Below are 15168 nucleotides of genomic sequence, written 5' to 3' on the forward strand. Positions count from 1 at the left end.
TGTAGTCTCTGCCAATGCGCGGATTGGAGGTTTCTGCCCTGGGAGTACACTGGAGTGTCCCAGCTTTTCCTCCTTCTAGACGTGGTCCCCAAGGATCTCCAGGACACATCTCTGGAAGCAGGGCAAGTCTGGGTTTCCTGCTCATTGAGAGAGGCCCCTGGCTATCTCTGGGAGCCCTGGACGTTGCCAAAGGTGTGTCTCAGGAAGTGGAACACACACGCCAGTGGTGGCCGGTCAATAGGGGGTGGTTGGCTGCTGCCCCACCAGTTTCAAAATTACATGATTAATGCTGTCATGATTATGCTGGTCCAGTCTACTAGGCATATGTGCAGTAAGGCATCTCCTTACTGCCCCAATGGTGCATGAGCAGTGGAAACACTTGACCAGTTTGAATGGATTGCAATGGCTTAGGCAGGCAGCGGGGCGCCTGTACTGACACCCCAGCCCAGGTAAAGAGCTGTTGGGAGGAAGGTGGAAAGACAGGGGGCACCACGTGCAGAGACATGCACTGGCCCCAGGCAGCCTGCAGAGCAGCTCCAGCAGGTAGGTGGGGGAAAGGGGGATTGAGGCCCCTGTAGGGAGGGAACTGGGCAGGGCCAAGGGGCTGCTGCCCAGCCAAGTGGGGCTTGGGGCTGGAGCCACAATGCGTGGCTGCAAGCCCCAGTGAGGAGCAGGACGGGGCTGTGGGTGGCTCATCTGGGGGAGGAGGAGGGCCAGTTCCTTGCTGCTGTGCATACTCCCAGGGGGCAGGAGGGACCCATGCCCCCCCAGATCTGTACTCGGGGCAGGCACAGGCTGTGGGCTTGAGTTCCCGTCCTGCTTCCCTCGGGGCTTCTGGAGCCAGCGGGTGCAACCTGGCATGGCTGGGCATAGTGGGGCCACACAAGGATACCTTGCTGCTTGTCACCCACTTCGCTGCCCGGGCGATCCACCTTCTGCGCTTGTTGCTGCTTTGAGGAGAACAGCCCTGCACCACTGCCCTCACTGCCTTCATAGATTCATAGATTATAGAGTCGGAAGGGACCCAGTGGATCATCGTGTCCGACCCCCTGCCCTTGGCAGAAAAGAGGACTGAGGTCAGACGACCCCAGCCAGGTGATTGTCAAGCCTCTTGAAGACCTCCATGTTAGGTGACAGCACCACTTCTCTTGGAAGCCCATTCCAGACTCTGGCCACCTTTATTGTAAAAAATTTCTTCTTAATGTCTAGCCTAAATCTACTCTCCACTAGTTTGCACCCATAATTCCTAGTTACTCCCTGGGGCGCTCTGGAAAGCAGCATATCCCCAGTTCCCTGCTGTCCTTCCCTGATAAATTTATAGGTGGCCACAAGGTCACCCCTCAGCCGTCTTTTGTACGGGTTGAAGAGATCCAGATCTCTCAACCTCTCTCAACCTCAGGGTCTTTCACGGAGGCCACTAATCATGTAGGTGGCCCTCCTCTGAACCCTTTCCAGATCCTCCTTGTCCCTCCTGAAGTGCGGGGCCAAAAACTGGACACAGTACTCCACCTGCGGCCTGACTAGTGATGCATAGAGGGGGAGCATCACCTCCCTCCATCTGTTAGTCATGCATCTGCTAATACACGACAAGGTGCGATTGGCTTTGTTGATGGCCTCGTTGCACTGCCGGCTCATGTTCATATTGGAGTCAACTATGACTCGAAGATCTTTCAGCCTCTGAGCTGCTGAGGAGGACATCCCCCAACCTGTAGGTGTGCTGGGGATTCCTCCTTCCTAGGTGGAGTACCTTATGTTTATCTTTGTTGAATTGCATCCTATTATGTTCCGCCCATTGATTTAACCTGTCCAGGTTGGCCTGAATCTGCTCCCTGCCCTCTGGTGTATTAACTTTGCCCCATAATTTGGTATCATCTGTGAACTTGGAGAAGGTGCTCAATACACCCTCATCCAAATCACTGATGAAGATATTAAATAATACTGGCCCAAGGACCGAACCCTGTGGGAACCCACTGCCCACCTCCTTCCAGGTTGAAAATGATCTGTCAACCACCACTCTGGGTGCGATCCCTAAGCCAGTTAGCCACCCACCTGACTGTGTAGGCGTCCATTCCACAGCTCGTTAGCTTCCCTATGAGAACAGGATGCGATACTGTGTTGAAGGCCTTCCTAAAATCCAGGTAGATGATATCGGCCTCCGCTCCTGTGTCATGGCAGTGTGAGACCTGGTCATAAAAGGCTATAAGGTTTGTCAGGCAGGATCTACCTGCGACAAACCTGTGCTGGTTTCCATTCAGCATCGTTTCCCCTGTTGGGCTTTCACAAATATGCTCTTTGATGATTTTTTCCAGTATTTTCCCAGGGATAGAGGTAAGACTGACTGGCCTAAAGTTACCCGACTCGTCCCTTCTCCCCTTCTTAAAAATGGGCACCACGTTGGCCTTTTTCCAGTCCTCAGGGTACTGTCCGTGCAGGTTCGCGTTGCCGGGGCAGCAGGGGGGTGAGAAGCAGCAAGGAGGAAGTTTTCCGCTCGGGTCTTCTGCTCCCTGCAGCACTGGGTTGTGGAGGGAAAAGCAAGGTGGTGGGTCGCTCCCAGTGTGATGCTCCACCCACCTCACCTGCCTCACAGTTCACCAGCCGCGCCTGGCACGTGCACTTCACATACATACACATGCACACTTTGCACACGCACTTCACACATGCTTTACACCTTGTCCCACAAGATCAACATGTGGGACAGCGGGTGACGTTTGTGACCCAATGAAGCACATCAGCTGTACTGGGACACATCTGGCTTTTGGTGATGCCTGTTTCTAGCCTAAGATAATGTCCTGCCTTGCCTTCTTTCTGGACTACCTTTGGGTTAAAAGCAAGCAGGCAATTACCTCCCCTCCCCAATATGGTTGGATAGAGTGAAAGCAAAGTGCTGCCCTGGGATACCTACGGGCTGCTGGTCCCTGATCCTAGTACAGTTTTCATTATCTTGCACAACTGATGTAAATTACACCAAGGCATGCATTTGTCCAGGGCCAAAGATGAATTGCATTGTTGTTAAGACTATTTTGGGGCTTTATAGCCAGGTTGTGCCGTATTGGTCTCGAGGCAAAAGCAATCAGGGCTTATGGTAGAGGTTATATCTTTAATCTAGTTGGTCTAATACAAAATATCATCTCTACCATGAGTCCTGATTGCTTGGGGCTTTATAGTAATTTACGAGGGTACCACATTTAAAATTTTAATTGTATGTATTTTAATAAAACTAACAGTACCTTTGTGCCATAATAGGGTGAGAGTGTTGCAGCTGTGATGGTCCAGGAAATATGTGAGAAACAATGTTTTTTTGGTAATGTCTTTGTGTAGCTGAGCAGTCCAGTAAATGATATCGTCAAAACTTCTTGCTTCTAGTTTTAAGTAAGACTTAATAATTTTTAATTGATAATAAACCAAATGAATCTTTCTTTCAGATACCTTTACAGAGATGCCCCTTAATTACACCCAAATCCATATAAGTAGTTGAATGCTCTTTAGTTTTTAGTTCTTGTTAATTTTAAAAGGTGACGTGGATCAGAGGGTTAGAGGAGCTGGTAGTACATTTAAAGGACTAGCATTTTAATGTTCAGGTTCTTCAGCTGCTTCTGAGGCTTGAGCCTATTTTAAATGAAATGTTAAAAACAGGAGTGAATTTGGGTTTGTGATGTATTTGTTTGGGGTTTTCCTTCTTTTCTTTATAAGTTTTGTAGTGATGACTTCTTATATTTGCAGTTCTAGAATAGGTATTCTCAACTCTTCCCGGATACATATAAGACTAATGCTTGAATTCTAAAACTACTCTGTAAATGGCTCTGCTGGTGAATTTCCTAAGACAACTGCTAGAATACTTTGGCATGCCAGCTGATGAGGTAAGAAGATATGATTTAAAGGGTATCTTTTTATTTTGTGGATGTTTTATTAAAATGGAATTCAGATTAATAAGAATTTCAAACAATTCAAGTCCTGCCATTTAGTTGACTGTTATCTTTAAACTCCTCTAGTCAAAATTATTTAAGAGCTATACCATTCATTCATTCACAGTCCCCCAAACCTGTCACTATTGATGAGATAAAAGATTTGCCTATACTGACTTCATTATACCCAAGTATCTGTACCCAAGCAGAATTTTACTGGTATAACTATATTCATATACAATGTAGTTTTACAATAAAACTATTGTAACGCAGCTACAATAAAAGCTGCGTTAACTGGCACTTCATTAACTGGCAATTTCTATTAACCGGCATGCTGGTTGATGCCAGTCGATGCGGCAAAAAGGAAACCAGAAGTGGGACTTCCAGTTTTCTCAAATCCCACAGCCCGGGGGAAACCAACCTGCGCGGAGCCCCCTCTCCCTTTCCCCTGGCACACTGACACCAGGGGAGGGGCGGCACGGTTAATCTGAGATCTGGATGCTCTGGACATGGCGGGAGGGTTTGGACCAGCACATTTGGTTATCTGGCACCCCCCATTTCCCATGGGTGCCGGATAATGGAGCTTCTGCTGTAATTATGGTTGTTTAAATACATGTACCTTTAATATTTTAACCTATTTTTATATACTTCACCTTCAGGTATCAGCTAGTATGTAAAGATTTGCCAATAGCAATGAGTTGATTCTGCTAGAGACCTTGATAATGAGGCGCAGAGTGCATGCATTCCAGTGGATTTCAATAAGAATTGCAGGGGCTTACCACCTCGATGTTAGGACAGTAGACCCAAGAAAACCTACATCATTTCAGCTCTTGCTAGTTTGCCCTATGCTGAATATTTCCAGTAGCACCACAAATCACAATTGTAAAAAATGCTAAGCACCTGTAAGTTCTTTTCAAATCTCTGTCCAAAGTTAGATCACAATATTTGTATCATTGTATGTTCCACACTGGTGGGACTTCAACTTCAGAAAAATGCTAGTGTAGCTAGTGTACTAAGAAATTTTGTTTTTGTGTGTTTTACACATCCTTAAAGTTCTCCCATCTCTTTTGGAAGGCCATGCCTCTGTGGGTAGCTTGTCAAGACCATGCCAGAATCAGCCATCTGATTGACACCTGTTTTCCTCCAACATCCTTTACAAGGAGGTACTTCCATCATATGTGTACTATCATCAGGAAATATCAGTTCAAGGTATCTTAAATGTCTTAAGTTATTTTTCTTGTTGCCTCATCCCCCTTCACACTGTTGTTAGTAGTTCATATGTATCCAAGAATAGGCTATATTGACCCATTTAACACTGGGGTCTGCAACCTATGGTGTTTGGGTTGGATCTGACTCAAGGAACCATTGGATCCGGCTCGCAAATATGGGGCTTTGGCAAAGGCTTTGGCTGCATGCACTCTGCTCATGCCTCCACAGGCAGAAGTGCCAGCTCCAGGTGGGCCTTAGGATCCACCTTCTGCCCTGAGGTGAGTCACTCTAGCTTGCACCAGGAAAGGTTGCCTACCACTGATTTTATGGGGTTCTGCCCAACCCTTTTCTTCAACAGACTTTCCAAGGTAACCCCCAAGCTAGAATGTTTGGTTATTCTTCTTCCTTTGGCCTTCATGTTATTCTTAGGGTATGGACAAATGTAGGCTTAGAGTGATTTCAAAAGGATAGAGGGAGCTGCTGCCCAGGAGTAGGCAGCAGCTGTTACGGTTACGTGTGTATGATCCTGTAATGATACAAGTGAACTAAATGGCCCCAACTTCCATCCTGGCTGAAGCAGGTTTAAAGTTGGAGTGGTTTTGCTACGCTTGTATTGCTACCGGCTCATGCACACACAACAATTACAGCAGTAACACCCTCTCCTGTTTTGAAGTTGCTTCAAGTGGATGTTTGCCCATACCCTTAGAATGCATCTGTTACAATATATTGTCTTTATCTCCAGATCATATGTGGCATTATTGTGTGAATTTGAAAAAAATTCACTTTTAAGATCTTTTGATTTAGACTGTCAGATTTCTTTCTTTTGCTTTAGGTTATATTGGTTTGGCAAAAAAAGGAGTATGGAACTACTCGAAGCATTGTTCGTAAGCTTGGGACAATTCTCTCTTTACAACCTTGTCCAAGACCTCAGTTGCAGGTAAGCGGGTTATTGCTGTACTAATTTTCTACTTTATTAAATAATTCAGTGTTAAGTGAAATAATAGCTTTTCTGGTCTCGACCATGGTATATTGCATGTTCGCTGTCTTTCATTTAACTCAATCTGTCATTTAACCCAGTGGGGCTCAATTTCTGGCACATGAGCCAGGTCTAGTCCATGGAGCTGTCCATTGGACTGCACACAGGTCCAGAAATTTAGCTGCGGGGGAGTGGTGGCAGCATTAATTGTCATCGTAAATGCTAGTCATGGCAATAAATACAGCCAGCAGTGCATGGCTTGATCTATGGCCCCAGCACCACTTATGTGGCCTGCAGGGCTGGTTTGCAGGGCTAAATTTTAGTCATGCATCACAACTTCTTTTTTTTTTGTTGTTTTTCCAGCTGGTTCAAGATGTCCATCCCTTGGATTATGATGAGAAAAGTACAACTCCAATTCTTGTGGTTCCATCTCTGGGTGATATCTTGTGGGTGGCAAATGATGAAGGACAAGCTTCTACTAGATTTAGGCAAGTAAAGCCTTTGTACTTATGTTGGAAATGATGTGTTGGGCCCATAACCTTTGGTACTGAGAATTATCTGACTCTGACTGAGCATTTGAAGGTAGTGCTTCCTTTATTTTTCAGCGGTGCTTACCTACCCTTTGCTTAACACTTTATGGCATGCACCTATTCAGAATTCTTTTATTCTGGGGTTTTGCCTCCTCTTTCTGTCCATATTGTTTCATTTGCTAAAGCTTTGTGGAGATATGTGGAAACCCGATCCTCAAACACTCCCATGAGATTATCCTTTTCTACCTCACTTTAGGTAATAAAGACCTTTATAGATGAGAAAGCTGAGGCAAAAATGTTGAAAGATCCCTGTTAACTTAAAATAGAGGTTTTCTGGGCCACTATTGTTACAAGTAAATCTCTAAGATTATTATGGCTGCCAGGGAAATGGAGTTTATCTAGTCTTAAAGTTTATTTTGTGTATAGTCTGTTTCAAGATTTTCTTTCATTTAATTTCCTCTACTTTTACCAAAGGAAAATATGATTGTACAATGACAAATTATGAGGACATTTAGTGCAGGTGTTGTTTATGAAGTTACTTTTAATTCCAAAAAATGCGGTTGGCTCTGGCCCTTTATATGATCCCTCCAAGCTCACTTAGGGACTGGGTGTGCCTAAATGAAGATTAGAAGTTGAGTGTTCTTACTGCCTTGTGTTCTCAGGTCACTGCCTATACCTCAGTTAAAACTTAGCATCTGCAAATCTAGTTTATATTGGCATGGATTTGTGTTCTGATCTTGGTCCTGCTTGTTGATGTGAAACTGCAAGAGGCATAAAGTTCAAACCTGCCTGTATTTGGTTAGTGGAAGAATGACTGCATCTTTAATCATCTTTTACCATGGTACTCAAATTCTTATTGGTCTGTTTTGCTTTCCACAGAAAAGCTCAATAACTGAAAAACAGAGAGATAAATTGCTAGTTAAGTGGCTTGTCTTTGTGCTTCTTGACTGGTGCTATTCTTGACATGCTCCAGTTTACCAGTTTATCGTTTTTCCTATTTTGGCTCTGTGGACTGCTCATTGGAAACACTGCATCCATATTTCCTCTTCATGGGGAAATCTGGTAAGCAAGATCACATATGTCCTAGGAGGACAGGGAAAAGGAAAACAATATTGCATGCTTGGTTAAAGTGAAACAATGAATTCCATGGCATCTTGGTAAATGCTGAGTTCCTTGTCTGTAAAATCTCCTAGGCCCTGGTTGAGGTGAATGAAGCTAATCTCATCTCTCCTTTGTTTCAGGTTTTTTGAACGTAGGATAGTGATAGTTGCATCATTTTACACTTTTGTTTGATATTTCAAGATTATTTCCACAACCATGAAGTTTAGAAACATCATGTTTAAATTTTAAAGCTGAGATTCTGTAGCAGTTTTGTGGCAAGGGGCAAATTCTGCAGTCATGAAAAAGATAAGATCCTATGTATTAGGGAACCAGGTGCCCATTTGCTTATTAAAAACTATAATTGAAAAGATCCATATAAATGATTTCAAAAGTATGTTTTGGCAAGGTGGTCACTTTTCTGTAGCCCATCATTTAATAATGTACCTTTTAAGAAAGGAACTTTGCTCTATTTGGTCCCCAACAGCTGAATCCCTCAAAAAATCACCCTATACACGTGAAATCCATGTTCCTTTTTTTAACATAATATGATCTGGATGAACTTTGTAAGAGCAAAGTCATAGGAAAATATGAGTAACTATTAAGTTTCTTGGTCTCAAATAAGACATGGTCTAGATATTTGGAAATAGTTTCAGTTAGGAGTCATCGATAGTATCTAGAGCCTATGAATGTTTTTAATGAAGAACTAAAGGTGTTTTGTTTCAATTTTTCATTTGAGGGATATAGGAACATTCTGTTAGCACCCAGCAAACTTATCAGACTGCACTGACAATCTTATGGCACTTCTTACATCTGTCCCTGTGCTCCATAAGGTTCCTTTTGTTTTGCAGAGTTTTAGTTTTCTTGGTAGGAAACTTTCTTCCTCATACAGCCTGATGAGAAGTCACTTGTTTCTGCATTATTGCACTGTTTCTGGTACAAACCCAATTATTTGAGGGATACAGCAAAAGGAGTGACTTGATAGGACTTTAAAAATGCTTTAAAATGCTTAAAAAGAAGTAGTGTAATATAAAAGATTATGTAGATGGTCATCAAAACCTGGTGCTGTTGCCAGTAGTCTGTGATCTCAGTTCTTAGTGCTAGTAACAGTGCACTTATCCCAAAAGGTAAAAGAATTAAGTTATAAGTAAAACTGTTAGTATTCAGTTGAAGTTTTTAAGTACATTTCTGTTCTCTAGGGCTGAATCATGGGGAAAGAAAAAAAGTGCAGTTCACCGTAATGTGCCTCCAACTACAGCTTCTATGCCAACTGTTCCAAAGAATAGAGGACAAGACAATTTTGTGAATGAAGAAGCAATAAAAAAAATTTCTGCGCTTGAAGATGAACTAACCCTTCTTCGTGCTCAAATTGCTGCAATTGTTGCAGCACAGGGATCAAGACACAGTAATCAATTAGGGGTGCACCAATACATCAGTTCATATCGTATTGGCACTGATAAAAGGAAAATTGTCATTATCAGTAATTGGGGTTTTTTTTGGCTGATGTGGCCGATAATGTCGCTGAGAAATGCTGCGTGCATGCTCACAGCTGTAGCATGCATGCAACAGGAACGTATCCTGGCAGGTTGAAGAGCAGAGTCTGGCTGGTAAGTTTGTGGGTGGGGAAGGGGTGTGGAGGAGGGAAGAAGTATGATGGGGGAGATCGAGGCCCCATGGTGAAGGAGGGAGTGGAGCTGGGGCAGGGGCAGGCTCTGCACAACTGGGGCAGGGTACGGGACAGAGCCGCAGGCAGCTCATCCAGGGGGTGGAAGGGCGGGTCCCACTGCTGCGTGCACTCCCAAGGGAGGCATGGGGAGCACATGTCCCCCAGCTCTGTGCATGGGGTGAGGGCAGGTTGCATGCTCAGGGCCAGGGCTGTCAGCATCTTCCCAGCAGGGGGGCTGGGCTGGGCTGGGACTGCGGGCGGCAGCAGCTCTGGGAGGAGGGCTATGGTGAATTTTGGGGTGGCTGTAAGCCCATCAGTAGCTACCCCTCAGCACCACTGCCACCTGCCCCTCCCTGCTCCTGCCTGTCCAGAGTGCAGCCCTGGCCCAGAACCCCACTAGGAAGTGGTTGGTGCAGTCTGGCCCTGTGTGTGCAGCGGGCAGCCTGCCCTCGCCCTGTACAGATCCGGGGAGCATGTGCCCCCCATGCTTCCCCCCAGAAGTGCGCTCAGTGGCAGGAGCTGCCCCCCTCCCGCCCCACCCCAGCTGCGCAGCCCCTGCCCCAGCTCCAGCCCTAGTCCCAGGCCCACTCCCTTCCTCACTGTGGGGGGGTCTTGATCTGCACCGCTCCCCCTTCCTTCCTCCACACCCTTTCTACCCCCACAGACTTACTGGCCAGACGCTGCTTTCCAAGCTGCTGGGCGGCATATCAGCAATTGGATCGGTATAGGCCGATATGGCTGATCAGTAATTGGCCATCAGTACTGGCCCAAAACATTTTTATCAGTGCACCAATATACAGATTGATTTTTGTCTAAATATTTCATAAATTAAATTAACAGTATGTTAAGTGTAATGTCTTTCTTCTGTCATTTTTCTGATGAATTCAGAAGTGTTTTTGATGAATTCAGAAATTTATGAATTCACCTTTCTCAGTGTTTCTCCACTTTGCAGCCTGTTTGTCATATTCTAGTTGATTTAAATAGTTTTTTGTTCTGAGATATGCATTTAGAGCAGGGGTGTTCAACCTGTGGCCCCTGGTTGAACACCCCTTTGGCTCCACATGTTATCTGTCCTATAGTGCTCCCCATGGGTCTGGAAATTTGGCAACAGGGGAGTGGTGGCACCACTCCCTGACTGCCAGATTTCCAAACTCATGGAGAACCCCAGGCCTTGCATGCTGGACAATCCAAGATCTAATCCCAGCACACCAGGGGCAGTGCTGGGCCTCTGGGTCCCAATCCCGGCAGGCAGACTGGCCCACTGCCACTTGTGGCCCAATGTGCCAAAAAGTTGAGTATCACTGATTTAGAATATATGTACCACTGTGCTCTCACATGGGAGATATGGTTCATTTTCAGTACCAAATATCATGGATTGCCTATATAAAAACCTTTAATGATAGAGGAAGCTAATAGCAATCTTGTGTCTAAGCTCTCTAATAATCTGCATTCTAAAATATTCTTGTTACTTTTTCTTTTTTTCACCCCCTCCACTTTTTGCAGTAGGCTTTTGTATTTTGGGAGGGAAAGTCTTCAGGATAGAGAAGTTCCTCTTCTTTCTTGTGTGAAATTCTGTTGAGGTTTAGATGAATTATACATTTTTCATTGCCATTTCCCTTCTTTTGTACTTGTCAGGAAAAATGTGGCATGCTGCCAAAGTAACTAAACAAAAACATTCTAAGGAAGTAGATCTATCTTTAGCAGCAACAAATAATGCAGTTGATATTTCTAGGAGCTACTGGATCACCAAAGAAGTGGGGAGGATGTGGAAGGGTTGTTTGGACATTGTGTATCTCCATTGTAATGGCTTTTTCTTAGTTATATGGTCACATGCTGTTTTTTCCCCTGTGCCACCTAACCTTACTCAGTGTAAAGATTGGAGATAGAAGTAGGCAGAATTGAGGTTGCATAAGAAAACTTGAGTTTGTTGCTTCTTAAGGGGATTTACTTGGAAGCCTAAATAATTTTCCTTAAGTTTTTATTTTTATGTAATTATTTATGAAAGCACCATAGTGACTCTGTTCTGGTAGGTGTTTGTCAGACATTTAAGATAGAAGGGCCCGTTCTAGATCAGAATCTTATATTTACTACAGAGCTACTCTTAACTTGGCTTTTGTTTGTTTGTTTGTTTTTGTTCTGTAAACAAATAATGCTTAATTTTATTATAATAGGTTCAGAAGCCTTGAATACATTTGCCACTCCCGATGAATCTTACCCACTGCCAACAATGACTTCTACACCATTGTCCATCTTGCCAGGTCACTTTGCAATTCCTTCACCTCCACTTCCACCCCCCCCACCGCACTCTGACTTTGATGTCAGTAATTCAGCAATTGAGCTTATAAAACAACGTCGTGCTGCAAGGAAGACTACATCAACAATTATTGATGATATTGAACATCAGAGAAATAAGTGTGTCCCTAGTATGATGGATGTTTTGAAGGACCTAAACAAGGTCCAATTGCGAACTGTTGAGAGGTAGGTTGAGGTTAAATGTATATTCAGTGGTAAGACAAAAATATGTCAATACCATGTTATTTCAGTAACAACAGATAACACTGAAATAAAAACTTTGGTTTAGGCCAGCTACTTTTGGCAACACTATAAACTGGTAGGTTTTTATTTAAAGGTTTTCATTGTGATAGCTTTTGAACAGGCAATATTTACCTTATGGGGTGCTAGATCTTTGCTGACTAAAAGTACAAAATGAAAATGTGTTACCTATAAATCAGAACATCACCTAATTTAAAACTGTGTAGGTACATCAATTGGTTTTTTTTCCCCCTCAATTGTTTTTCTTTTGAGGTTGGGGCTATCTGGAGTTCACTTATAATAAAATTGGCTGAACGGTCAGGGAAACGGATCTGAAAAAATAAACTTTTGGGTTCATTGTAAAGGACATGTCCTTGGGGAAGTATTGGAAAACTAACAGTTAGTACATCCAAAATATACTAGTGCTATCTTTGAAGTTTTCAAAATACAGCATATGTGTGTAACTGAAGATTTTTACTGAAACTAGACTCTAGTTCAATGATACATTTTTAATGTTGTGATTTTTTTATGGAAATGTTTGACATGATCACAAAGTGAATAATAATTTAATATCCTGGATTCAGTGCCAAACTGTCATTTGTGATGCACCAGAAGTTCAGAAAAATGCATTTAATTTCTTAAGTAATTTCTTAAAAATATACTTCTAAAGAAATAGGATACCTTCTAAATAGGTAGACATTGGAGAAAAACTTAATATATATAAAAGAATAGCTAAATCCTGCACCGTTAAAGTCAATAGTTTTAAATAGCACCAGGATTTTCTTCAAGCATGTTTTGATACCATTCCTTTATTTCAGTTTCATATAAATAATAGGATGAAAATTATTGTGGGCAGATTTTATAACATCAATGGGCTTTGAATGCCTGATTGTATTTATCCAACTCATTGGTGCAAAATGCTATAAACTTTTAGTGCTATCTGCTACTGCAAACTTTGCCCACAGTCTCTGAGAACAAAGTTTTAGGCTGATTTGAGGTGCTGATTTGATTCAGCGGAGATTTGGTCTGATTCAGCGGCCGAATCTCCGAAACTGAATTGAATCAGGAGACCCTTCAATCTCTCTGAATCGAATTGGAACCCTCCGAATAGATTTGGAGAGATTCGGTGATTTGGCCATAGACACAGCTTTAAATGTTTTTCTACATACCTCAAGGTACCAGGCGACTTGTGAACACCGAGATGGTGGGGCGGATGAAATGTCCCACGGGAGTGCGGGGGGAATCCCCTGAGCTCTTGGCTGTTGACCAGGAAGTGGACCAGAAGCACTGATTCAATTTGGCTGAATCCAAATCTGAAGATTCAATACTGATTTGGAGAATCAGCAATTCGGCCATAGACACAGCTTTAAATCAGCAACTTCATCAGCAACTTGGATGAGGGGGTGGAAAACATGTTGTCCAAGTTTGCCAATGGCACCAAGATGTGGGGAGAGGTAAGCATGCTCGAAGGGAGAGAGAGGCTGCAATTAGATTTAGACAGACTACAAAAGTGCGCAGATGAGAATAGGATGGGGTTCAACGTAGACAAATGCAGGGTACTATACCTTGGGAGAAGGAATCCACAGCATACATACAGGCTGGGGAGTTCCCTTCTTGAAAGTACAGAGGCAGAAAGGGATCTTGGAGTCATTATTGACTTCAAGATGAACATGAGCCGCCAATGCCAGACCACAGCCAGCAAAGCCAACTGCACCTTGTCATGCATCCAAAGTGCATCTCAAGCCAGTCCAGAGAGGTGATACTCCCCCTCTAGGCGACATTGGTCAGGCCACAATTGGAGTGCTGTGTCCACTACTGGGTGCCGCACTTCAAAAGGGATGTGGCCAGCCTTGAGAGGGTTCAGAGGAGTGCCACCTGCTTGGTTGGAGGGCAACAGGGCAGGCCCTATGAGCAGAGGCTGAGGGACCTGAACCTGTTCAGCCTCAGCAAGCAGAGGCTGAAGGGGGATTTGGTGGCTGCTTACAAACTCATTAGGGGAGATCAGCAGCAAATAGGAAGGGCTCTATTCCCCACCAGCAGCATCTGGGGTGACGAGGAGCAATGGCCAGAAGCTGCTGGAGAATAGGTTCAGGTTAGAGATTAGGAGGCACTATTTCACTGTTAGTGTGGCTAGGATCTGGAGCCATCTTCCTAGGGAAGTGGTCCTTGCTCCTACCTTGGGTAAATTCAAAAAGAAGTTGGACGAACACCTGTCTGGGGTCATGTGATTCCAGCGTTTGCTCCTGCCAGTGGCGGGGGGTCAGATTAGATGATCTGTTCCGGTCCCTTCTGACCCCAAACTACTAAGAAACTATGAAATGTTTTTTCTACATACCTTGAGGTACCAGGCATGGCTCGTGAATGCTGTGATGCTGGGGCAGATGGAATGTCTCACAGGAGTACACCCCCCCGCTAGCCTCTGCAATGCTCAGTGACGAACCTGGAAGTGGACTGGAAGTACCTACGATCCACTTCTGGATCTGCCGCTGAGTGTGCTGCGGGGCCACCACTGCACTTCCGCCCGGCTCGGCGATTGGTCGCGGGGGGATCCCGGGTGCTGCCTCAAACCCAGGAGATACCAATTGCTGAGTCTGTGGAGGGGTCCCAAGCATGCTCCCCAGTGGACCCAAAAGTGGACCGGAAGTGCTTCTGGTCCACTTCTGGGTTTGCTGCTGAGCGCTCTGGGGACCCCTCTGTGCTCCTGTGGGATGCTCCATCCACCCCAGCATCACAGCATTCATGAGCTGCCTGGTACCTTGAGGTATGTAGAAAAAACATTTAATACTATGTCTATATCCGAAGCGCTGAATCTCTCCGAATCGATTTGGAGGGTTCCGATTTGGAGGGTTCCGACATCTGTGATGGGCCGGTGTCAGGGATGATGCTCAAGGGCAACCAGCATGGTTTCATTAGGGGCAGGTCATATCAGACCAACCTATTGCCTTTTATGATCAGGTCACAAAAGCATTGGATGCAGGTGTCGCCGTGGATGTAGTCTTTCTGGACTTCAGCAAGGTCTTTGACACTGTATCCCACCCCATCCTCATTAAAAAACTAGGCGACTGTGGCATCGATGCCTACACGGTCAGATGGATTGCTAATTGGCTGAAGGGTCGTACTCAGGGTGGTGGTGGACGGGTCATATTCGACCTGGGGGGAAGTGGGCAGCGGAGTCCCCCAGGGCTCGGTCCTTGGGCCCGCTCTGTTCAATTTCTTTATCAGCGATTTGGACGACGGGGTGAAAAGCAACCTGTT

The 15168-nt window shown here is 44.6% G+C and overlaps 1 protein-coding gene across 3 annotated transcripts in view; it reads left to right on the plus strand.

The window, feature by feature from the left end:
- The first annotated feature begins 3213 nt into the window (after positions 1-3213).
- MTFR2 (mitochondrial fission regulator 2) overlaps positions 3214-15168 on the plus strand; it is an 18189-nt gene continuing 6234 nt past the window's right edge. The window contains exons 1-7 of one of the 3 annotated variants that reach the window (XM_025212329.1): positions 3214-3369; positions 3721-3857; positions 4956-5111; positions 5944-6048; positions 6451-6575; positions 8915-9120; positions 11553-11859. In XM_025212329.1, the coding sequence (XP_025068114.1) occupies positions 3795-3857; positions 4956-5111; positions 5944-6048; positions 6451-6575; positions 8915-9120; positions 11553-11859 (962 nt within the window). In that variant the 5' untranslated portion in view covers positions 3214-3369; positions 3721-3794. Of the gene's footprint in view, positions 3370-3720; positions 3858-4561; positions 4805-4955; positions 5112-5943; positions 6049-6450; positions 6576-8914; positions 9121-11552; positions 11860-15168 lie in introns of those variants that run through there. The other 2 variants (XM_025212330.1, XM_006030665.3) reach the window with 2 other exon arrangements.

This window comes from Alligator sinensis, unplaced genomic scaffold, assembly GCF_000455745.1.
Source record: "Alligator sinensis unplaced genomic scaffold, ASM45574v1 scaffold417_2, whole genome shotgun sequence".
Lineage (NCBI taxonomy): Eukaryota > Metazoa > Chordata > Crocodylia > Alligatoridae > Alligator > Alligator sinensis.